The 26114-nt window shown below is 31.8% G+C and overlaps 3 protein-coding genes across 4 annotated transcripts in view; 2 read left to right on the top strand and 1 right to left on the bottom strand.

The window, feature by feature from the left end:
• Positions 1–2675, top strand: part of LOC119834989 (BMP-binding endothelial regulator protein) — a 39451-nt gene extending 36776 nt beyond the window's left edge. Inside the window, exon 8 of the mRNA XM_038359568.1 lies at positions 515–2675. The gene's annotated coding sequence lies outside the window, so the exon portion shown is untranslated. The remainder of the gene's footprint in view (positions 1–514) is intronic.
• A 422-nt stretch (positions 2676–3097) lies between these two features.
• LOC119835010 (troponin C-like) lies at positions 3098–10966 on the bottom strand. Of its 2 annotated transcripts, XM_038359589.1 has the most exons (6): positions 10839–10966; positions 9132–9162; positions 4163–4306; positions 3929–4048; positions 3723–3854; positions 3098–3383 (listed from the first exon to the last, which is right to left on the bottom strand). In XM_038359589.1, exons 1-6 carry the CDS (start codon positions 10860–10862, stop codon positions 3355–3357), a joined length of 480 nt encoding a protein of 159 aa, XP_038215517.1. In that variant the 5' UTR covers positions 10863–10966; the 3' UTR covers positions 3098–3354. The 2 variants fall into 2 exon arrangements, with proteins under 2 accessions (XP_038215517.1, XP_038215518.1); XM_038359590.1 differs by lacking the exons at positions 9132–9162; positions 10839–10966 and adding an exon at positions 4383–4601 and having other exon boundaries at positions 3355–3383.
• Positions 10967–16570: 5604 nt separating this feature from the next.
• LOC119835302 (serine/threonine-protein kinase fused) lies at positions 16571–24033 on the top strand. The gene is made up of 11 exons (XM_038360044.1): positions 16571–16910; positions 17031–17290; positions 17729–17897; positions 18079–18234; positions 18469–18656; positions 18852–19669; positions 19881–19987; positions 21748–21888; positions 22308–22402; positions 22638–22771; positions 23226–24033. The coding sequence occupies exons 1-11, from the start codon at positions 16800–16802 to the stop codon at positions 23576–23578; spliced, it is 2532 nt and encodes an 843-aa protein (XP_038215972.1). The 5' UTR covers positions 16571–16799; the 3' UTR covers positions 23579–24033.
• Positions 24034–26114: the final 2081 nt, after the last annotated feature.

Below are 26114 nucleotides of genomic sequence, written 5' to 3'. Positions count from 1 at the left end.
TTTATGCCCAACGTAAATTACTAACAAAATCAGGGATTTAATTATTTATTGATAGTTTCATATTGAAATGTAATTGAATTCTTATTTAAACGAATATGCAAGTTTATTAATTTGTTATGAAAATCTTCTAATATATAAAATTCTCGTGTCACAGTTTTCGTTGCCATACTCCTCCGAAACGGCTTGACCGATTCCTCTGAAATTTGGTAAGCATATTGGGTAGGTCTGAGAATCGGCCAACATCTATTTTTTATCCCGATATTCCTACGGGATACGGACTTACGCGGGTGAAACCGCGGGGCGCAGCTAGTCTATATATATAAAATTCTCGTGTCACAGTTTTCGTTGCCATACTCCTCCGAAACGGCTTGACCGATTTTGATGAAATTTTTTGTGCTTATCCGGTATCTATGAGAATCGGCCAACATCTATTTTTCATACCCCTAAATGATAAGAGTAAGGCAGAACAACGTTTGCCGGGTCAGCTAGTTATATTATAATCTTTTCTTTACAGCTTGTTACGGGATTCTCAAAGGGAAACGACGACGCACTGCCTTTTAGTTGCGGCTGAAAGTTGCAACGGGTTTGATTATGGAATGAAGATCTTTTTACTTAAACAGTATTCGTAGAACTACTTATAGTTAGGTAATAATCAAACGCATAGTAATAATAACACCACCTATAGCTCAATATTACCTCGCTAACGACCAGCTTCTTATTAATATAAGCATTCCTATATAATTCTTAATATTATAACTCTTTATAAACGTATAAATATGTAACATGAGAAATATTTTGTGTTGAGAAAACGTATTTATAATGTTAATAGTAATTTTATGGTTGAATATAAATAAAAGTATTTATTGCTTCTTGCTGGTTGTTATATTTAGGTGATTTTACTTACAACTGAAAACCGCACATATATACATGAGGTGAAAGTGTGTTTATATTGAATTATTATCAAATTATGTGATATTAAGTTTTTGATTACGACTTCAAATAGATGATTTAAATACATAGTTCAAATTGAGATCTCATTCCTAGGTAGTTTTCGAAATATAGATACATAGAATATTAGTAGCCGAAGTAAAGAAGCTATTTAATTCGTAATAGAAAGAACAAATGACAAGTAAAACTACAATATTTGATGCTTAGTTGACATACTTTTAATTTCATAGCAAATAATATTTACTCTATAAGTATTATAATTAAAAAAATAATGAGCATTTTTCTTGGAATAAATCAATGTATCTTCTCCATTAGACTTGTAAAATTGTATATATACCAAAAATGTATGGATGAAACATTTTGAAGACTAAAAATTTAGTTATAAATGCGTTACCAATGAACTTTATTGATTTTGATGACTCTTCTACAATATATATTGTATAATGTAATATTTTTAGAATAATTTTATTTTACATTATTAAACACGTATTTATTGACGTGACTGTGACATGAATACGTAGCGTGCCATCAAAAAGTGTTTGTTAAAATTATTAATTTAACCAAATATCACGTAGATATGAATAGTATTTATCGTGATATTACATATGAAATATTATATATCCCTACGCCAAAATATCTACAAAATTTTAGATGTGGTTCTCTTATAATGCTTACGAATTATTGAAAATTAATGATATATTCAATTTAGAAAGAAAAATCGAGATCATTAATGTTATATTATAATTATTAATTATGTAAGTATTTAATAATATATTGTTTTAACTGCATTAACATATTGTATTGTCTACATAGTTACGGGAAATACGAAAACAAATTTATTGAATTAATTTTTAAAGAGCGAATATGTACTTTGACGCTTTTCGTTTTAGTTATTTTTCATTCCTATAAAATATCTACTTATTTGTTAAGAATATACTGCATTTGTGTAAAATCAGATTAGAGCAAAAATTTACAGGTTTATACGCGATTAACTTGCGTTATTATCCAAATTCCAAAGACATTATTTTAATCTGAGACAATGTTATCCAATATAGGTCCGAAAACTTAATGAATATATGGTGTTGCTGAATATTCTATAATTCATGTTATCAATAGCATAAATCTTGCTCTATGTTTGATAATACCTTAATGCGCCTTGCATAGAGATTTTATGATGTTGCATGTGGCAGATATGTTATTTTCTGTATACTTTCAATACTTGATGTTATCTATAAACAATGTAAATATCTTCTGTATGCAGCATTGTATCATGAATTTTATTTAGAACAGCTTACGTTTTAAGTAAGCTTATAAGTTATTAATTTTATTGTATAACTAAATATCCAATTATTTTTAATAGTAACGCAAAATAAATGATGCACAAGCAAAAATTAATTTATTTTTTATAATATTCTTTATAGTTAACCTTAAATGATGATTTTGAATAAATATGGGTTTTATTTATTTAGCAATTGTTTTTGTTTGTATATAACTGAATCGTGTATTTAGACGATTAAATTATTTTTGTGTGTATGACTTCTATAGTGAGTTCTGAGTGACTTCTTATCCATAATCGATACGTATTTTACAAAACCACAGAAGTTAATAAAACACTGCTAATTGTGTATGTTATAATACTATATAACTAATAAGTATAAAACAAACCTATCTTATGCGAAATGGCTTCGAAACATTTTGTGTAATTAAATAAAAATGTATTCATAACATGTTTTATTTTTATGACTATAATCCATTTCCACATTCCATGTCTAGTTTATTATTGTTGTCGAGTGGTATATTCTTCTATACAAATCGTGCTGGTCTTTTATTACAAACCTAAATAATGCAAACTGTATTGATGGTTTAATAGTACGTATGCGATGTTGAGAATTTAGAAGTTTATGCCTTGTACTCCGGAGTGGGGTTTAAATAGACCCATTACTTGTGACTGGCTGCAAGCCAAACTTGCTATATTTTATGACATCAAATAATCTAGGACAATTTGGCGTCCGGTTTTAAAACAGCGAATTCATTATTTTTATCTCAGTGAAATATCTGTTAGATAAAGCTTTTGATCGTTATTTTTGGAACACTAGGTTCGTTTTACATCTGGTTTATTCGAAATTGGTGGAAAGAAACACAATTTTTATTATGTATTAAAAGATTTATTAAAAAGTAGATATAAACATTACGCAGCCACACACATCAATTAAACGAGAGTAAATTAATATGGATTTGTACATTAACATACATATTACTTATGTGAATTTCTTCTAATTGATGGATTGAAGTTTTTTTACTGTTCGATGTTTCCTAGATTCGAAAGGTTGAAGTACCGAAAATTAAATTATAGTATACACTTAAAGTATTTTAAATAATATTAAAAAAGCTTTGGATTCATTATGTTTATTCTCCGGTCATCATCTCCATGAATTCTGAAAAAAGATAATAATGTATATGAATTATACTTCTCCTTGATTTCAAGCATATTTTTACGAGAAAAATTGTGGAACTGCATATCCAAATATATGATTTTCATATAAAATGTTCTAAACTTTATACAAACATGCATTTACTTTTTTACGGCTAGAGTGGACAACTGAGCTGATGGCTCGCCTGTGTAGGACACTACAAAATCGTTGCCCGCTTTAAGTAAGTGGGGGTAATGTATAAGGATTTACGATGGTGAAAAAGAAATGGACTGGCAAAGTGAATACATAATACAGGCCTCAAATTAAAATACATTGAATATCTAAGAAGTTTAAAGGAATTACCATCGAAGTCCACTGTTCCGCTGCCATCCGTGTCAATTTCCTGGATGAGTCCGTCGAGCTCTTCGTCTGTCAACTGCTCATCCAACTCACGAAGGATTTCACGCAAGCTCGAGGTGGGAATGTAACCGTTGCCTGTAAAAATATTAGGTTAAAACTAACAAGAAAAAATGTACCTATATAAATTTAAAAAATAAGGTAATACTTGCCTTCCTTGTCGTATAACCTAAATGCTTCTCTGAGCTCTTTCTGCATAGCTTCAGCGTCTTCCTCTACGATAAACTTGGCAGCGAGCGTTACGAATTCACCGAATTCAAGACGGCCGGATTCTGAAAGATATTAAACTATAAAAACTAGTAATGAACTCTTTTCTATTGCAGAAATTGATCAGTGGTTTTATTTTTTCTTTGAGGCACGTTGCAGATATGTTTTTAAATACTCACTGTCAGCGTCGACTTCTTCAATGAGTTCTTCCAGAATTTTCTTGTTGAACGGTTGACCCATCATGCGCAGGATATCGGCAACGAAGTCACAGGGGATACTTCCTGAGCGGTTGTGGTCAAAGCCGTCAAAGGCCTTACGGAGGACTGCAAAAAAACACAAATCATAATTTTTACACTGAATTCTGAAACACAATACTCTCAATTTAAATGCCTCACGTACCCTCTACATTTAATCCGCTCATTGTTTAATTTCACTAGCTAATTTATTTAGTACAATAATTTCGTGTTAAGTGCGGAGGAGCTTAGATTGTTCCGGTAGTTACAATGCCCGGTGCACTGCTCGTGAGGCGAGTTGCAGTTAGATTAGGACAGCAGTTCAATGCTCCTGGATGCAGTGCGAATAAGTTTAGTTGTGCAATAGTTATTTTGGGTGCATCGGCGTGGTGTTTGGGCTGCAGCTCCCCGCGCGGTGCGTGAAGTGTATATAGAGCGACAATAAATAACAAACGACTGCATTAACACTCATTCGATTTTGTATCGACTTCATCATCAAATTATTATTAGACGCTTACTGCACTTAACCTTTCTTCCAACGAGAACAATTATCAGCGGGATTTATAATAGTAATTATAAAATGTTCTATCAGTTTTTACTCACGCCTACAAATAAATAAAAGCTTTGGGCGTTTGTGACCCGGTTCATAATTTATTTTACTCGGCCATCTGATTGAAAGAACATTACGATGAAAAATATTAATATTAAACATGAGTTCATCATTTTTTAACTCATGAAGGTTACAAGACAACGTATAATGTGCGCTGGCAACTGCTTGTTGTAATAAAATTTCATCGTAATTTGCCTGCGAATGTTATATTTCAGAACGTGCGTCATTATTTATATAAATAAAAGCTAATATCAACCGAAACTTACAGAAATAAACTCTTTCGCAGTTTTAATGATTTAGATGAAAGATAAATCGTTGGAAACATTTTTAATATTTCGTTAGTTTAGTCACCCAGTTAATGATAAAATACCTATGCTTTGTATTTTAAAAAAAAGAGTTTTCACAATTTCATTAAAGACTATAATCATTGCATCGCCATGTGAAATGTTTATCTAAAAGTTTTAAAGAACCTCTTGTATTTTGTAATTTTTATTGAGTCAATTTTAAGATATCGTATAGGTCAGGTATCGTATACAACTAAAGCTGAGCTTTGTGCGGCTTGCAAATATTTTTATCAAATAATAAATGTAACGCAATTTTTCAAGAAGATTGTATGTAATATGCGTATTTTAATTGAAAATTGTTTTTCTAACAAAAATAGAATTTAAATTTATATAAATATACATAATCTTATTATATGATTTTGTTATGAATTTGAGGTCCATGCCTATAGGAAAGAAATAAATTTATTGTAAAGACTAGGACACTTTCTACCACAAATTTTCATAGTATTCCGATAGATAGAGACATACTTAAATAAATTACAGCCACAATAAATCTACGAAATAAATGCTTTTTCAATATTATTCTCAAATCATTTCATTCATTATTCATTAATCACCAAAGGTAATTCTTGTATTCCTATTTTTAAATATTCGTTTATGTTATTTGAGTAATCAATGGAAGTTCTGGAACTGTCAGTAAAACATAGCAGCTGTTGTATCATAATTTGGCATCGAAATATTCTTTAGAACTTTTTTTCATTTTAAAGCGTCGGGAACAATTTTATCAACGAGATATCTTGGCAGTTGTCACATACACCCATGAGGTTTATTGCGGTTTTTTTTTTATATCTAGATTTTTAGCTGTTTATTAATTATCATCCCACGATCTCCTCGTGGTCGTGGTCTTTCGAAATGAGGCCGTCTTGGCCAGTTGTTTTTCCAAATTTATCCAGAAGCAAGTTATTTTGAGAATGTCATTATAAGAAACTATAAAATCGTGAAGCTTTTCATGTTCTTGAAATTAATATTACATATGTGTTTACGTCGGAATATTTGATTGTAATAATACTTTGTTGTAGTAATGTACTTTGTTGATATATTTTTCTTACGATTTGGCTTTTCATTGCATTCATGAGTTATATAAATCATGTTCTTACTTTTATTAAAAAAAAACAATACTATTTATGTCAATTGCCATGCCACTTTAAGTTAATGCGTTTGGCCACATTACATTGTATGTAGCGCGAAGACACGTTGTTAATTACACTTGGCAAATAATGTGCTAAATTGAATACGTAAAACATATGGGATAGCGCATAAGATTTATGTGCGTGTCGTAGCAAAGTGACATGATGCAATTATTTATTTAATTGAACCTAGTACATTAATTTTTAAGTCTTTGCATCCAAAAAAATTTCCTACCGATATATTGAAATGCCTATAAAAGTTTTAAGAAGTTATATTTGTGTGCCTGGATAGGTATAATACATACATATACTGTATGGGTATTCAATAGATTTGTACCACTCTAATTATATATATTTTTTTTCATAGGTCACAAATATGCTTTTGGGTCGCTTGATGGTAAGCGTTTGCCCATGATCATTTTCAGGAACGTAAGGCCATTTGCAGGGGATTTTGGCTCTTTTAATAGATTAACGACTTTAAAAGATGTGGGAAAAAGAATAACATAAAGAATATGCAACTATTTCACGCCGATCTTCTATGGGGACGTGGTTCATATCGCTTTGCGATCTGGCCCAATTTGTAGCACGCTCTACTCCCATATTAAAAGTAGTAAGTATAATAAAAGACACGCAGTTTACGTCCATACTTATATACTTATTTGAGTTTTCTTAAATTGTATGCAAATCGATTTTAACCCCGACGCAAAAACTACGAGGCTATAAGTTGACGTGTCTATGTGTATGTCTTGTGTCTGTATGTGGCATCATTGCCACTGAATGGATCCATTAATTGAGCTTATATTCTTTTTAAAAAAATTTCTTTTAAATTTGTTTGAAAGATGAATTATTCGTGAGTGTTTGTTTAATTGTTTGACTGTACGGATTTTATTGAATTTGATATAAATACAGGGTATAAGCTTTATTAGATGATAGGATACTTTTTATCCCGATTAAATGCTTCCTTGGGATAAAACAGGAACATTGATATCCGAGCAGAGCCGGGAGTAGCGTCTAGTATAAAATAAAATACTATACACACAATTATATACGATTTGTAAATTTAAAATCTTAGATGATAAAAACGCAAAATAACCTCAAATGGGGTCGGAAGTATCTTTATACAATAAATTTAATTTACTTGTAACAGGTAAACATAGATCGTTTTGATGTTACTCTTCTGTCATAAAAATAGTTTATCGTATACACGATTTTGGTAAAACAATGACGATATAATGATATAGTCAGTTTTCGCGGTACGTTGGCAACCATCCAGCCGTGTTGCCGCGCCACGACCGATCTCACACCAAAACTAATGTTATTACAAACAACAAACTTAAAAGCTTGCGCTTTCACAAATTACTTCCCTTATGTCTTTTATGTATGAGTATTTTTGTATTAACGTAAATACACGAAGTATTTTAAACTATCCCTAGCTAACTGCCAATTCGTCAATCACTAGCGCAAAGACAAGAAAATAAACATTCGATTGAGTAATGGGTACTTTCATTTTTAAGAATTTTATTGGTTCGTAAACAAATATGCTTGGGTAAACTTACGTATGGATAAACGAACTTAGATTCAAAATAAATTGTGCAGTTATAAAAGTTGTCTTAAAAATATTAACAAAAGCTCTACTTTTTTAACTAAAAATTTCGCGGTATTTTAAAGTTGCCAGTTTGCGGTCTAAGTTTTGAATAGATAAAATTGAAACATTTGTTTCAAGCAATAGTGTTTGTTTTTAAAAAAGAAATAGAGATGTGTTATTAATTAGAAGATATAATAGATATTTAAAATCATAATGATATGATGTAGGTGAAAAAACGAAAGTACGTTCATATAATATCAACAATGGTCAGTGTATTTTTTAATGGTGGTTTATTTTTATTCATAAGCATTAGATAATATATATGAATGCATATGTATATTTTCAGATTATTGAAAATCCATTAATCTTAATCACTCACATAAAGAAACAAATAAGAGATAGAACGATGTCTATAATAGGATTTTTTTTTTCCTACATACCCGGGAGTTGAAAGCACAAGTAAGCAATACTTTTAAAAAGCAGAGTCTAAATTTGTCACATAAAAACATTAAGACCGTTATTTTAAAAACGGTAACATATACCTGTCACAATCGTCACTCAGCAAAACGTGACAGCTGTGGAAAGCGTCACTTAAAACTTTTTGACTGCAAGAATTAATTTTTGTTGTTTTAACTTTCTTGAGGGCCGAGGTAAATAAATATCGAACGTCAATCGTTCAGTATTAGGAAATTTAATTATATGCAGTAGTTTAATTCCGATGGATTTTTAACGAAGTGTTTACAATATTTCATTAGGGCGGGAAAAATCAATAGAAATTTATCATTGAAACTGTAGAACAGGAAAAATCCTCTTTTTGAATTAGTAATTGTGAATTAGTCATAACAGTGAGTTACGACTAATCAGCAAAAGTCGAAAGATTTTCAGTGGTGATAGATTTATAGATCTGTTCTATAATAAATTATTATTTTATTGTATGTTGAATGTAAATTATTGTTCTATGTTCTATGAATATAAAATATTGTGAGGGTGTGTCCGATGATCTAATAAACGCAAGTAATGAATGTTTAGGCGCCACGCCCGTTCCAGCCGCTTTCAGCTATTTTAAGACCGCAAATTAAACTCACACTCGAATTGAAAAAATAAATTCATTGCGCGAGGTTTGTCTGTAAAATTTATTAAGTCTATTGTATTCCTGGCCGCTTTCCAATAATTAACTTTAAAGGTTTAATTGTGCATGTAAACAGTGTTTTATTGTGTAGAACTTTCGAGAAAGAATTTTAAAACTTACCGGCAATTTGTTCTGGGGGGAGCTCATCAGCCTGAAAAAATAATAAATATAAATTAGAAGAGCCTCTTAAGACATACATAGCATATTTTTTATTATTTTTGTTTAAGTAAATAATATTATTCACACATATTTGTTTAATTTAATCAAAAGTCTTTATAATGTTTTTAATATATGTAGTTAGTTAAACTGAGATGAAACTTACATTTGCAATTAACATAAATAACTTATCTAGTAGAAAGATCAGTGCTATAGGGTAAAGAAAATAATTAACTATTTCAAGTTACGTAGAGGTCTCTACTCTAAGTGGAGGAATATTTTGTAAATATTATAAAAAATTAAGCCACAGGTAAAAAATTAACAGTTTACTTTGAAACACAACCGATTTTTTTTGCAGTACAATTCTATATTCAACTGCTAATTATCCAGATCTAAGAATATCTTTTCTTTTACGGATTTAGACTCTTCAAAGCAAATTGAAAACGATTGCAATAGCATGATATTTTATGTTCGTCTGACATCTTAATTCTAAACTAGTGTCGCAGATTTGGCTCATGCAATCTTCATGTAAAGAATTTATTAACGATGCTTTTAACATTTTATTGAAAACCGTCAAGGTATTACAGAAGTATATATAAATTCAATTAAAAGTAAAACATTTTTAAAAACCTAGAAAAATATGTTACGGATTTGTTTTCTATTTGTACGAATTCATTTTCTGTGTGAACAGATGAATGCATAATATATGATCACCTGTCTTATACTAAATCACAGTAATAGTTTTATACATGACGAATACGTCGCGACGACAATTTGTCATTATTTTCAGCGTTGTAATCGACGACATAATTAACGCGCGAAATTCATTACCGTGAATTTCTTGCCAATCAGTGATAATATTCACTCGTTGTTTTGAAAAGGATATGAAAGCCCTAATTAATGTGAAGAAGTGACTAAATCGTAATATGATAACTATGGTTTAACCATGGACGCACACGTCGGTAGAACGTAATAAATTTATTTTACGTGCAATTGAAACCGAAATAGAATCGTTGGTTTGCGTGCTCTCGATTTCAGGACTCAGGTAATTTGAATTTATGATCATAATGTAATCAGTCTCAGTGTAGTGAATTAGGATTAAAGTAGCTCCTTAGTTTATAAAATTCAAACAAGTTAAGATGCAACAAATTTTAATAACCTGTTTCATATTGCAGTTATATTTTTCTACAATCGTTCCATCTGTATCAATTATATTTAAGCACTAAATTGCTTTTTATCAAATTAGATAGATCTACGTATTCCTAATTAAATTTTACCATTATCGTCATTCTAAATTTATAAGTAGTGTAAGTGTACATAGAGGTCCATGAAATAATAAAAATATATTAAGTGAGTAAAATAATACATTTTTCTCGCTTAACAATTTTTAAGAGAAATGTTTATTTTCATAATCATCTAAAAAAAGTTATTAAAAAATCATCTTGTTCTATAAAATTCATGGAATTATGTACTTATAATAGCATGTTTATGTTTTATGACGAGACATCAAAAAAATTATAACTCTAAATTATATATAATTAAAGCAACGACGGTAACAAACACTGCACATAAATGAAACGCAGTTGTTGGTCGTAGCATACGATGCGCTTCCAGTTTTTTCAGTTAATCGCGTTTCCAAATTTAAGGAAAAATTTAAATAACTCCACCTACCCAGTCTTCTGTGTCCAGAACCATGTTTGATGTCACTAGTTAGCACTGTGAGACGCACAACACGACTGACCTGAAATATTTTACTTCCAGCGTTCAGGGTTATTTTCTGCTGCTTTACGAGTACGGCCTTTCAGATACTTTCACATAAAATGGGAGGCGGCGCGGGTGTGGAGGGGGATCGGTGGCCCCACAGCGGCTCCACGGTTTCCTCCGCTTGCGCCGACCAATAGCGTCACCCTCAAACGGTAGGATGCTAACATATTTTTAGTCGAAAACGTGGTCAGGAAAAACGTAAACACGGTGATCGTGGTATCGATGTGTAAGCAAGCGCCCGTCTGATTCCATAGCGCATTGAATATTATACCTATAGATCCCGTCGAGCTGTTTGCAGTATAGCCGTTTATTATTTACATTGTAAATGTTTATTTACGTTAATTGCGCTTTTGAAGTAATGTTGTATGTTGGAATGTTTCGTCTTAAGTAACATTTTCGGGTGTGTTTTTATTTAAGATCGGATTTCAATTGTTTTTGTAAATACAGCTTTACAGAAGGTAGATTAAATCCCATATAAAATCCTTTTCTCAATAATACTTCCATGCTGCTAGTAGGAAGAGAATTATATTCTATTAGACCGACACGACAATTTTTTTAAACATTTAATTGACAGCATTATTTACGTAAATAATTCGGTCTTTTAACATAGTTAGATTGCCTATTGTATCGCGTAAATTTATTTCAGTCATGCCATTAACACCCGACAGTTGCCAATAAAAATAAGATCATTTCCAAGACATTATTAATGGAAGTAACACATCGCAGTAATGGTTATACGTAGCTTTACATACGGTAATATTTTAATTGGTTTATCTATTTTTAGGAACATTAAGAGAAACAACCTTGTGAAGGTCTTTTGTACATATCTATATAAAGAATAATACTCGGTTATAAAGGACTAGCTGTTCGCCCCGGCTTCATCCGTGGTATATATATATGCCTATGTCACTCAGTGAAGGTACAGCTTTTTAATGGTGAAAGAATTTTTAAAATTGGTAAAGTAGTTCTTGGGTTTATCCAATACAAACAAAAAACGAAAAAACAAACAAAAATACAAATTTTTCCTCTGTATAATACTAGTGTAGAAGTAGAATACCATCACAACAAATATGATGTTTCATAGCAAAATCTCTATAGATAAATTGAACATCGTGTAGAATAGTAATATATTACGTGGCATTGAATTTTAGAGGAGGTCGTCCAATTTTTTATCAGCATTACATAGTCCTTGTGGAACAAAGCTTTAGAGGCTATACAGTACGACGTGAGTGATACAGGAGGGAGGGAAGGAGCACAGCTAGTTTAAAAAAATAATATCCACAAGTATATTATCATTGCTAGCATTTCGTAAGCAAAAGTTACATTAATGATTTCTATTTTATTTAGGTTGAATTTTTCAGGAATAAAAGAAAAAAAAAAACTTCTTTTATACGACCTAAATCTTTTATTCGACTTTATCATTCTTTTATTTTAGTAATCGACACTCATTAAAAAATACCGGTGAAATATAAAGCCTTGTGGCTAAGCTTTTGGGACGCAACTAATAAATACTCATATAGTTCATAACACATCCACTTGCATGCCTCTAATTCTTTTGCGTTAAAATTTCGAAGAAATGATTGTACTAGTCGTCGATAAACACCATTGAAGGCATCGCATTTATTTAGTTATCAATGCATTGGAATTATATTGTATTAAAGTATCATAGCTAAGTAGCCCTTGTAACGCAAACGAAATCACACTCAATTTTATATGTGGGAGTCGAGCACGCTTCGGCACGAATTGGACCATCTCGCTCCGGGGAAGTACCGCAACCCCACAGAAAACCGGCGTGAAATAGTGACATGCCACTCGTTTCGTACGGTGAGTGGGGGAGATGGAGGTCCGTTTACCTTTAGTTTTCCTCACCCGTCCTAGTCTATTCTTCTTTCCAGTAGTCAATCCTTTCCTTTTCCCTTACCCCTTAAAAGCGGGTAGTGAGGCATTATATATATTCATTGCATATATATTCGCAAAGGCACTACCTACCTCTGCGAATGTTCGTGGTCGGTGGTGATCGCTTACCATCAGGCGAACCACCAGCTCAGCTGCCCGCTATGACATAAAAAACCTCAATTTGCGGATCTAAGAATAGCTTTTAATTACACAGAATGAGAATTGAAATCATATTGTCCTCACATACACCCACATTGATTCGTTTGTTTACAGAATGTGCACGGCTTCGCAATACGTTTTACGTGAAATAAATGCTTTCGGCCCATGCTACGGCCCAGTTGGTATTTATTGTGTACGCGATCCGGAGCTTTATATCTTACAGCTGCTTGCAAAATAAAAGTATAAATAGATGATAGACAACAAAGCATTAACAAATCCCGCTTGGATGCCGCAGAGCATTTTTGTGTGTCGATATTGCGACTGGGCCGTCTTCTTTACGAGCGTTTTACACAAGAGTCAATAATATTATCTTATAAATTAAAACATCTGGTCGTGTACTTACGCATCGTTTAGGGTACTGCAAGCAGCTGGAAATCATTAATAATCTGCTGCGAAAATGGGTTTCGTTATATTTATTTTGTAACACGTTGAGGATTTGTTGGATGTACATATAGCAATGATTATAGATATAGATTATATCAAAGCATAAGTTATTTCTGAAGATTTGAGATTTACAAAATAAAAAAAATATGTACCAAATAACTTGTATAATAATTCAAATCAATATATTATGTCTAACATCTTGACTCTTCTATATACAAAGAATAAAAAATTATGACAAGGCACATGAGCCTATCCAGAACCCTGATGATGCTATAATATAAGTAGTCAATTTGTTAATGTCTATTGGCAGATATTTATGTTTATAGGAAGGAAAAGAATGTGTTGTAACGTTGACATTAATGAGATACAGCGATTCACGAAGTTTAATATTTTCAAATGTTACAAATATGACAGCGATGTTATAAATATTGTACCATCAGCTGTTGGCTGCTATTTCGGTATGAACTATATTGCTTGTACAATTTGATTTTTAAATTTAATTATTATAAATACACAATTATTATTAATTATTAATAATATAAAAAATCACATTTGTAAATAAAGGCTGAACAATAAAAAAATTAAGTATAAGAAATTCAGTAAAGTTATAGTTATATATTATTAAGTAAAGTTAAAGATTTTTACAGAACTTATCTGTTTGTCCAATCTACAAACGTATAAACTTATGTCTATAAATATATACCACCCCCATGAAAACGCAAAAGGCTTACATACAGACAAAAAAATTTGCAACTGGCATAAAATATTTTCAAGTTCTGTCGTTAATGTTGATCTGAAATTTATTGACAGGAAACTAGATATTTAATAGTCAGTGCTAACTCATGTTTTAAATTTTCAGCGGAGCGTAAAATCTAACGTTACAGCTGTTATCTAAAATTTTAAAGACGCATCATTTTTCGTGTGGGCTGGTAATTAGATGGTTCGCATTTAAACCTACTACATACATGCTATATGTAAACAGAGTATTATGTATACAGAGCCGGAAGCCGATCAAAATAACACAATTAAATCTGAAAAATATTTTGACACTAAAGACATTTAAGTTTTTTTTGCTCGTATATTTGCAAGAAATATATAGTTTAGTAGTATACAGTTTTTGACTATCGATAAGTACCTACGATGCAATTCACGATGAAGTCTCAATTGAATCAAGAGTACTGAAGAGTGAAACCTTACTTTCGTTGTATTAAACGATAAAAATGTGGATACATTCGTATATGATCTGATAATAATAATTATGCAGACGAGTTCGATACTTTTAAGGACCAAATAAAATTTGTAACATAATGTACAATAATGTAGGTATGTATAATATAGATATATGTATAGATGTATGTATTACTTTAATATTACAAAGACGTTTTGTTCATCGATAGATTTTATACAATGCTACATCGGACATTGAGATGTTATTCCGCATTTCTGGGCGCCCTTTTAAGAGGTAGGCAGAAGAGAAAGAATGGACGACGCGAATAAAGGATTGAATAGTCAAGGGTAAGGAAAAAGATACATAACAAACAAAGATACCCTCACACCGAACAAATACAGTAGTATATACAAGTATATATTCACGCCGATCTTCTGTGGGGGTGTGTGATAGCTATGTTCCCTGGTGTGAGCTGGCGTTAATCGTGCCGAAGCGACAGAATATAATGTAATAATATTCTCATATCTATTAATAACTTTTAATTAATGTTCTTAGATTTGTGGGAATGAACCTGAGTGTAGTTTTAATAAAAATACATAGAGACGAACATAGAAACTGCTCCTTTTCGTTTTTGGAAGTCGGTTTAAAATGTAATTTTTGTAGTTAAACAAAAATCATTTATGTGTTTTAATTATTTTATTTCACTCTCAATATTAATCTGTAAGCAATAAAATTAATATGAAACTGAACAAGTTCTTTAACAACGAAATTTTTTAAAATTAATGGAGGTATTACTCCCTTTTTAAACCTTAGCGAAAAAATACTTTACTTCTATTTCTAATTAATAATAGAACGGTTTACGGGTTAACATTTAAAGATACCTTATGCACTTGTATATATATGCTCCCAAATAGTAATACATTGTATTATGTTTTTAAGCGACGCTGATCACTAACCACCAGGTGATGTGTCTGTTCCGTTGCCTCCTCCCTCAAAGAGAAATTTGTTTGTTGTTGTAAGGCTATGAGTACCAGTATATAAGTGTATAATCTATGGCTATGAGCTAGCGAGATTAAGAATATTTGTGTAAGCGTGAGAGTGAACGAAAAACATGAAGCTTATAAAGGCTTATATACTGCTTATAAACGACTGCTGCCGTTTTAAAATACAATATGCCGGTGTTTATGGTGTCTATCCTTTTGGTACGTCAGTGTTCTAAAATATAGTTTTGTCAAAGCTCATTTTTTACATGCCTACAAAAGACCGTTCGAAAAAACGAGTTTAATTATTCAAATTATCATATTTGAATATCCACTTTATTATGTAATAATTTTTTTTATGATTACTATAGTTTGTTATAGACTGGCTAGATGGAAGAAAAAATGGAGATAAAAAACCTAGCAAATGTAAACGCAACAGAGAAACTTTATTACAATAATGTCATATTTCTTGATTTTGTACTTACCATTTCATATTGTATAAAACGTTGTTTTCCATTTGTCTATTGGAACTACAACATACATATAAAGTCTTTTTATAATGATTGTTTTATAGGTCTGTGATTGATGATAAAAAAGGAGAGCTTCGTTTGGTGACAGTTGAGAAATTGCTATTTCCCACCATTTTTTATATATTATTAATATTTTCATGGACAGTAAAATGTTTCCTCGACCACTTTTTTATAAACATTTTCTGAAAACTACGAAAAAAATATTTTTCTTTTTTTTAATTAATCCCGTAACATTTATTAAATACATGGATTCGATATTTTACATAGTATTATGGTAGTAGTGGTATGGTATATATGATATAGTTATTAAATAAAAAATTGTTGCTTGTTATATGTCGATATCTTTTGCGCCAGAATATTATCGATTTTCGATTTTATTTCAAAATTGGACATCCCTAACTGACATGTTCTGACAGATGACAATTGACAATTTATTTCAAAATCACTGACATTCTTGTTTAGTGTTTACAATTAAAGTGTTTTTATTTAAGAATTTGGTGTAAAGTTTTCTAAGTAACTAAACTTCCAAGCTGACTTATTTATGTGATTTACATCATTTTAATTTGAGCGTTGTTCTGTTATTACTCATGTTAAAAATAAACTTTAAGATACATTATAGTGTTCACTAGAAAAAATATTAAAGCTTTGCTTAGAAGATTTATTAAACTTGTAAATGTGTACATAAGTGAAAATGGAAAACTACATCATTATTTCATTTGTTGGAGAAGGATCTTTTGGAAGGGTTTTTAAAGCAAAGCACAAAGAAACGAATGTTATATTAGCTTTAAAAGTTATAAGAAAGGTTTGTTAGTACACATCATAAAACAAAAATTGTAACAACAAATTTAAGTGATTGATCTATTATTTTAATAAATATAGCAATAATGCGTATATTTAAATTGAGAATTCATTTCTCTTTCAGAAAGGGAGATCATCAAAAGACCTAAAAAGCTTGAGACAAGAATGTGATATCCAACGGCAGCTAAACCACCCCAACATAATTCGGATGATTGATAGTTTTGATACAGAATCAGAACTAGTTGTTGTCACAGAATATGCAGAAAAGGAATTGCATAGTATTCTTGCAAAAGAGGGCTGCTTAAATGAAGATCAAGTCAAAAAGATAACGTGGGATTTAGTTTCCGCATTGTACTATTTACATTCTCATAGAGTTCTTCACAGGTAATCTAAAATCTTATTTTTTTTTATGAAGAAAATAGCTGTAACTGGATAAATGTGACATTATATTGTTATGTAATATATTTTGATATTATTTAAATTGTTATATTACAAGTTCTTTTTTAAACGACATCTTATAAATTAACATACTTATACTAGCTGCGGCTCATGGTTTTACCCGCGTAAGTCTGTATCCTATAGGAATACTGAGATAAAAATTTTCCTACATGTTATTCCAGTTGTCCAGCTACCTATATACCAAATTTTATTGCAATTGTTTCAGTAGTTTTGGCTTGGAAGAGTAACAATCATACACACATCCTCACTATCTCTCGCATTTATAATATTGGTAGGATAGGATGTTAATTCGACGTTAAAACCAAGTCTTTCAGTTAACATACAGCTAGAGCACAAATAATATTTGTCATAATATATTTTCAGAGATCTCAAACCACAAAATGTGCTACTAGATAGCACAGGCCGTGCAAAGCTGTGTGACTTTGGCTTAGCTCGTATAATGACTAATGCAACTCATATACTGACATCCATCAAGGGCACTCCACTTTATATGGCTCCTGAGTTGATTGATGAGAAGCCGTATGACCATCAGGTATTTGGATCTAGAAAGTCAACTCATGAATTTTTACATTGAATTCTTATCAACACATTAATGCTTGATAACTACTGTCTACTACTAATGTCATTCGGTCCAATTTTCGACTTTGCAGTGTCTCCTCCTCCCCAGGGAAGACTGACAATTTTTGTTAAAAAAAAAAATATTTTAATTTCAGGCTGATCTCTGGTCTCTGGGCTGTATAGTGTATGAATTGATGGCAGGACAACCTCCCTTTTGTACAATGTCGATATGGCAGTTAGTCAGAATGATTAGGCACAAGCCTGTCCAGTGGCCTAGTTTTATAAGTGCAGAGGCTCGGTCTTTCCTTCAGGTACAAATTTGTTACATTTTAATTATACTTTTAATAAATTGAGTAACTTCTTCACTGAAAAAATAATATTTATTTGACTTTTTGGGAAAAGTTTTGTTATATTATGTTTATTATGGTTATTATTATGTTATGTATTATTTTTTGACATACCTAATTTAATCTTCTAAAGATTTATACCTATTCAATAATATAAGTTTTGGAAAAGGTGCTGAAATTTGAAAAATATATTTATAGGGTTTATTGCACAAGGATCCAGTGAAAAGAATGAGCTGGCCAGAAATTTTAGAACATCCATTTGTCTGTGGCCATATTCTTATTCTTCCTGAGGATATCCAGAGTGATTCACCATTTACAAAACCATTATCCTATAGCCAACAAGAAGCCAAGTTCTTACAAACTGAGAAGATGAGTAAAAGTTCAAAGTATGTAATATTGATATTATTTCAATGTTATATTGCAAGTTCTTTTTTATAAATGATGTCTTATAACTCTAAGATACATATCATATGTTGAATTTGCTTTGTTGCATACTGATTTTTAACAAATTAAACATATATTTGTAATGTTAGTAATATCAGAGCCATCTGGGCACTAACTTATATATTTCTTATTACAAGGGCTAAAATGGAGACAAACACGAAACCCCAGGGTCGTGAACATGATCTGAGAAATGTTCATGGTGTTATGCAAGCACTAGAATGTATTCCAATGTCTGATGACGACAGTGTTCGAGCTACTAGTGCTTTCAGTGTTAGAGATAGTCTAAAAACTGATGACGAAGACCAGTCGCAACCAATAACAGCTGCAAATGCCAAATTGCTAAGACACGAGTTCAATGTAATGAATAACTCGAATTTAGTTGTATGTAACCTCGAAAAAAACATGGCACAATTAATGGCAGCTAATAAACAAGAGTTGAAAATGCAAAAAATTGATGAAGAAAAACATGCCAAGGCTGTTGTTAAAGAAACAGAAGAAGAAATAATGCAAGTGGAAAAACAAGATGGTGAAGATGTCAAACAAAAGAAAGCTGGTAGTACAGCTTCGCAAAGCTTGGAGAATCCTAAAAGCGCTGTTAAGTGTAATGATGATGTTAGTGCTGGACTAAGTAAGAGTGTACCTCCGTCATATAAACAGAAGCTATTGCAGTTTTCGAAAGATAAACTGAGATTTGGAAGCGGTGGAAATAGACTAACGAGAAGTATTAAGAGATCATTTCACTTCAGTAGGAGTATAGATAAAAATAAAAGTGAGAATCAAAGACGTACAAGTGAACCAGCCATGGAAATAATAAGTAAAGAAGAAACAGAAACAATTAAATATGCAAAAGAAGATAAAGATGAGGATACTGAAAAGATTGAGGTTATCGAAGAAACAGTTGACGAGAAGGAAATTGCTAACAATGACATTTGTTTGGTAGAGGAAAAAGAAGAAGGTATTTTAAATTATTGTTGTTATGAACTTAAAAACTCAGATTTTTAGAAACCTATTATAGAGGAACATTTTTGCCTTGATTTTAATAGGTTCTATGCTATTTCTCGGGTGTAGCAAGGGAGTTTTCGATGTTTGAATACAGTTATCTTACTTCCAATCATAACATTCACTTTTTCAAAATCCAACCTGTATACACATTAAATTTATTTCAGTTAAGGAACCATCATCTATAGAATTGGAGGAATGGGAAGCATTTTTGAACTCCAATATTACAGAAGTTATGGAGGGTGATGTTGAATCTCTGACTCAATTAAACATGGTAATACTATGAATTATCTAGTATTTAATAAAAAATATTTAATAAAGTTAAAAAAAAACACGGTAGAATCAAATAAATTGTTTTAAACTCAAACTGAAACTCAAAAATGTATTTATCCAATTAGTCTTCTTATAGAAGCACATTTTAATCGTCATTACATAGTTTAACATTTACAACGGTTCGGAAAGCAGTTGCTTGCTCTTATACCGAGTATAAGTAAGGAAATTATTTAATCCTGGCGATCCTCATCAGAAAAAAAGTTTGAAATAAATCTGCCCATTTAGAAACAAAATGGATTCACAGGTGAAGTTGACCAAAGCGTCTTATTATCTGATGGAAAAATCTAAATGTACTGATCCGAGTTCATATTTCCCGAACTAAATTAATAAATAAATAAAATGAAAATTTTCTCATTGAATGCAACCATGTACACATTGACTGGGTACTAGCGATCCGCTCCACCTACGCACGGCTGCATTTACTGACGTGTATAGTGCTATGAGGGAATTGTGGATGTGGACTAATTACGATAATTTGTCTATACTTCTTCAGAGGATCGCTTTATTATAAGTATTGTGTAGGTATTGTGTGCAGGTTTAATAATAATAGTATATTTTTTTAATAACGACTAGTTACATTATGCGATTTATTATTCGTAATTTGCTCAATGTAACTGACACGTAAATCTTCCTCTACCCTTCGTCGCTCTAGGGGATAGGTAACAGACGAAATTCTAAAAAGGCAACGGAGGCCATATGACAACGTTTTTTATACAGTACAAAAATGATCAGGTTAATCGGTAAACCGATTGAGCTATTGAGTACATTACCGGTAACTTGTAACGTAATTAATAATTTCATATTTGACAAAATTTTCATTATGTAAATAGAGTAATTTTCATTATTAATTTCGAACAATGTTAATAATGCATCCATTTCGGTTGAAAAAGCCACATCAAAATCCGTTGCACAGTTTTAGAGATACACATAGGCATAAAGCTTGAAGTGACTTTGTTTTATACTATGTAGTGATTATACCATCAATTTTATGCTCAGACGTTATTCAATAAATTCAAACACATTCAGTTTATGTCGTTTAAATGTGTAAATTAAGTCATATGGCATTATTAAAATTTAATCTAAAGTTAAATCATATAAAATAAAATCATTACAAAAAACATCTAAAAAAAATATACCGAAGCAATAATCATTTTATTTCTTCACTTCGCTAAGATAACATTACGTTTGAAGACTTACGAAACAAAATTGCAAATATAGGCTTGACAGTAATTGTAAAAAATACTCAGCCAAATTATATTTCACAATGGCCAAAGTTTGGTTAAAGATTCGTTTGTGTATTCAGGCGTTAAATTTGATATACAGTAAAAAATGTTCTTGGCACACTTCTGATTTTTTAAGCACATTTATAGTAAGAAATATTTCAGCTTCATGCAATTATTTACACTATTTATTTTAAACATAGTACTGAAAGTGGAGCCTAGTTTACGCAACGAAGCGGCTTACCTACCCATAAGTTCTATTTGAGAACAGACGAAATGACGTGGGTTAATTATAAAAATCTGATAAACGTTTAAATATATACAAAAGCATGTACATTATACATGCGCACATCTTCTGTGTGCAAAAGACTACAAATGCTTATAATTTTAGTATTCTAATTAATAGAAATGGTTATATTAATTGTAATACTGAAACTATAATATAAATGAAAAATAAAAGGCTCAAATGGTTTTGTGTCAGGTGAGTATGGTGGTTGGTGTTGTGGGGAGTGCGGCCCGCGGCGCGAAGGGCGCGCGCGTGTGCGGCGCCGTTGCGGCGCTGTTGGCGCTGCCGTCTCTCTCCCACTCGCTGCCGAGACACACTCTGCTTAATATACAAGATGTGAGTGTGTTGGGAAATATTGTTGTTTGTGTATTTGGTATAATGTGTCTTCTATATATTTAATAAAGCCAATGTCATATTAGTTAAATCATTTATAACTCAAAAACTTTGTTTATTTTTGGTTTGGTATATTTGTCTACACTGAATAATGACGATAACTGTTAAAAAATTTTAAATTTCCAAAAGAAGTGTAATTGAAAGCAGTCACAAAGACTATTTTTAGAATACAGAGCCACCTTGCGCCGAGGATGAATAAGATAAATATTTCTGAATTGTAAATAAATTTTTATGAAATATTGAAGAAACAACCAAAATGTTTTGTATAAACGTCAAGCAAAAAAAAAAAAATCGTTTTAATTAAGTGACTTCATGTCTATAACATGTTTTTTTATATAATATTATTACGATATTGTTGTCAGGTTTACCTAGAAGCAAAAGTCGTATACAACTTTATTGCTGCTATAAATACTCTTATGAAGGATACAAAAGACACAGATAGCGGGGCTGAGGAAAGGTAATCTATAATCTGTACAAATATTTTTAAGGGAATCGACTTGATTTTGATGAACATAAAAAATATACAAACTTACAAAGGGCGATGTAGGAAATTTTAGTGACCAATAGCCTACATACAAATAAAAAGAAGTACCAACCCTCAAAGGGTGTCATTATTTCCTGGGCTAACTATATTTTACACAGTACCATTTCCGAACTTAAAAAATATATAAAAAGATATAATTTTTCAAAAGATTACGCGGTGTGAGTCGCATGTTGGAAGTGTGCGCGTGGCTCTGCGCCCGCTCGTGCCGGGCCGTGAGACAGCTCGCCACGTCGCTGGCGATGCACCACGCGCACGCTGTGTTCACGCGGCTCTTGAATATGTGTAAGTAGAATTAGGCTGTTCTAATGTATGTCTAAAAAATGTCTCGGTATGGCAGGATACAGATCATCTACTTGTCCATAAAATCGATCAGTGGAACAGATGTATATAATTTGCCTCATACTTCACTACTACACATTAATATTTGATAGGAAATGGACTTGAAAATGATACGAATTTCTTTCTTAAATAAATCAAGATGATCCTGTTGATAGGTTCTGCTTTTTAGAGCTGTTTGAAAAAAAATCATTAAGCATTACACTTATACGTCTGTTACCTCAAGCTGGCACGTTGAACACACTTATGTTGTGTCTATGTAGTGTGTGTAAATGAGCGCCCAATATACGCATCATGAAAATTATATCCATTTGTCTCGCGCCTAGGCAAGCTTATGCGTATGAAAGAGACAGTAATTTTTTGACTTTCGTTTCTAGTATTGTCCTAATCGTTGTTACAGATACAAAAACGCCACGAATAGTATTAAACATCGTAGGTCTTCTAATCACAATACTCCAGGACCTGCCCGAACACGCTGACGTCATAGAACGCATTTTGTTCGACGACAAAACGTTCCGTTTCCTGAAGCTTCTAGAACAACCGAGTGACGCTCTCAGAATGAGAGTGTGTATTTTAATAAGTTTGCTGTGCACGTACTCTTGTACTGCTTTCTCTGCGGCCATGGAAAATGTCTGGAGTAAAAAGGACAGCGACATGTTGGAAGCGTTGCACACGCATTGTAACGTAACTTTGAACAGGGCAGCCAGATTGGCCAGTAAGGAACTTAGTAGTATGCCTTTTTATGTCAATTAAATACCATAGTTCGTTGTACTTGGTCGTCTTCTCCTACGTCTTTAGGCTGATGATAATTATGATTATATTGTTATCATAATTTTCGCATCACTTTCCGCAATAATTAGTTATAAGAGTTTTCTTCTCATTAATTATAAATGTAGCTTAGAAATGTACGTATATTATATTGAAATCGTTGACCCTAAAACTGGCTCAGTATTTTCTTAACGAAGTGCCTAATTTAGTTTAAAACAGTAATATTTCGGTAAACCATATAAAGTAGTTAATGATCTGTGATAGTGTGAAGTGACATGTTTAATTATAAAATTATTTAAAGAAATTTTAAGCTCATTATAGCATTTCTAAAAAAGTATAGATTCGTAGTAATTAGAGAAACGATACACGATTTAAATAATAATGCGAACTACATTGGATATTTTTGCCTCCACCTTTTTAGATTAAGCGTGTAATTAATCATTTTTATATTGGCTTGTTTATGATACAGTTTAGATTTTACAATATTTTACAATTTTATCATATTTTTGACGTCAGTATATTTTAAGTAAATTACCGATCTACTTGTTTTGTTAGTTTTTTAGTGTGTTTAGAGAAATACGTTTTAGTATAGCGCCATCTATCGCAATTTAATAATTTCGTTGTGATTCAAATGCGTATCTGAATCTTTCCATGGGAATGATACGTTTTCTCATGATGAAATGTGGCCTTTGTCACTCGCTAACCTTCTAATTATCTTAAGACATAAAAATCATATTATAAAACCGTTCCGTTGTCATATGAAAAAAAGGACAAACAAACACTTTCGCATTTATAATAATAGTAAGGATATTTAAATTGCTGATTTTTTCTAACATAACATTTTCGTAACATTCAGTGCCAAAAAGGGTGATTAGAAAAAAATTTGAAACATAAACGTCTATTATTAGACTCGTGTGCCTACCCTAACAGTTCTATTATCCCATTGCACGACACGTAAATTTCAATGATAATCTTTTTAAATTATTAGCACAATGCGTAAATTTCCTAGTTCGATAATGTGTGACGTCTGTATAACAATTATATGGGTTTCAAATACATTGTTGACGTCTGATAAAACTTAATTCGTTTAAATATAGACGTATGTGTGTGTGTGTAAGCCGTTTTTCTCTCATATGTACATGTCATACGCATGTAGTTAATGCATATCAATCTGACACGCCTTTACATTTGGTATTCAAAGTTATCCATTGGATAAATTGCTATTCCTTATGAGCAGGCGAGTTACGTTATTACTATCACTATGACTGCAATGTGCTAATGATTTTTTTGTTTATAAGTACAAAGAGGTTGCACCATTAAGTATAAAATTAGTTTCATATAGGTCAAAGCATAGAATTCATACGCCCGACCGAGTACGGCGCCTCCGGCCCCCTCCATTCCTGCGGCAGCCCAAGCCGAGGTTCGCGGTCCCCGACAAGGGGGGACGCCCTTGAGCGTGTCGCTACCAGGGTGAACCCTCAGCTCACCCACGCGCCCTTGCTAAGATGCAGTAGCCCTTCAGGCTAGCATCGAGAATCACCACAAAAAAATTCATACTTTTCCGCCCGTAAACGCATTAAGTTTGTGTTGTGTTCATGTTAAGAACGCATGTTGACAGATTTTTGTTTTGGTTTTGTTTTTTTCAATCACTCAGTTTTCAACGTGAACCTTTTTGGTGCTTAATAAGAAACAGTTGTCATTTGGTCCCATTTTAGAATTTAGATTGATACCTCCCCTCCCGCCTAGATATGTTAGTAACCTTTGTGTCATAGAGAATTGATATACATTATATTATATTTAATAATATAAAAATGTCTATGCATATGGTGCGTTTAGCTATTCAGTTTAATCGTCCATTCAGCAACGTTGCCTTTTAAGATCTTGGCATCTTAAATGGCACCTTTCAATCATCGTTAAATGTATTTTAAATATCCGCTTGACGTCGAACAAATGAGTTTTGTTCATTATAGTTAAACGTGCGTCCGTCTAGTTAAACGTGCTTTAACGATGCGCCAATTTAACAAAATAAAACATTATTTAATATTATAATACTTTAGTATTTACGAATAATGTAAAACTAATCGAGCGCGTTAATTTGAAGAACTACAGGACCTATTTCAAAAATGATTTCACTATAGTACATGTTTATGGTCTGTGAGTGTTATGGGCTATATAAGTACCTACCGCGGGCGAATCCAGCAGCTTATTCAGAAGAACAACGAATCAGTAGCTATTGAATATTTGTAAACAAAATTAGATTTGTGAAACGGAGCATTTCAATTTATACCGTTAAGGCTTTCATGAATTTTGATTTAATTGATTCGATCAAGTAGTAATAATTGAATTTATTTTTTACTTTTATGAACTTAGTGCCATATGATTGTAAAATAAAAAATTATGAAATATTTGTTGTATTTTTATTTCTTCATTTAAGGACTCATTTTTATTTCATGATTTTGAAATCAATTTATGTGAAATAAAATCTGCTCACGGATGATTAAAAAAAGGTCATGAACACCTT

The sequence above is a fragment of the Zerene cesonia genome, chromosome 20 (assembly GCF_012273895.1).
Source record: "Zerene cesonia ecotype Mississippi chromosome 20, Zerene_cesonia_1.1, whole genome shotgun sequence".
NCBI lineage: Eukaryota > Metazoa > Arthropoda > Insecta > Lepidoptera > Pieridae > Zerene > Zerene cesonia.
This window is presented reverse-complemented; position numbering and strand designations above follow the sequence as displayed.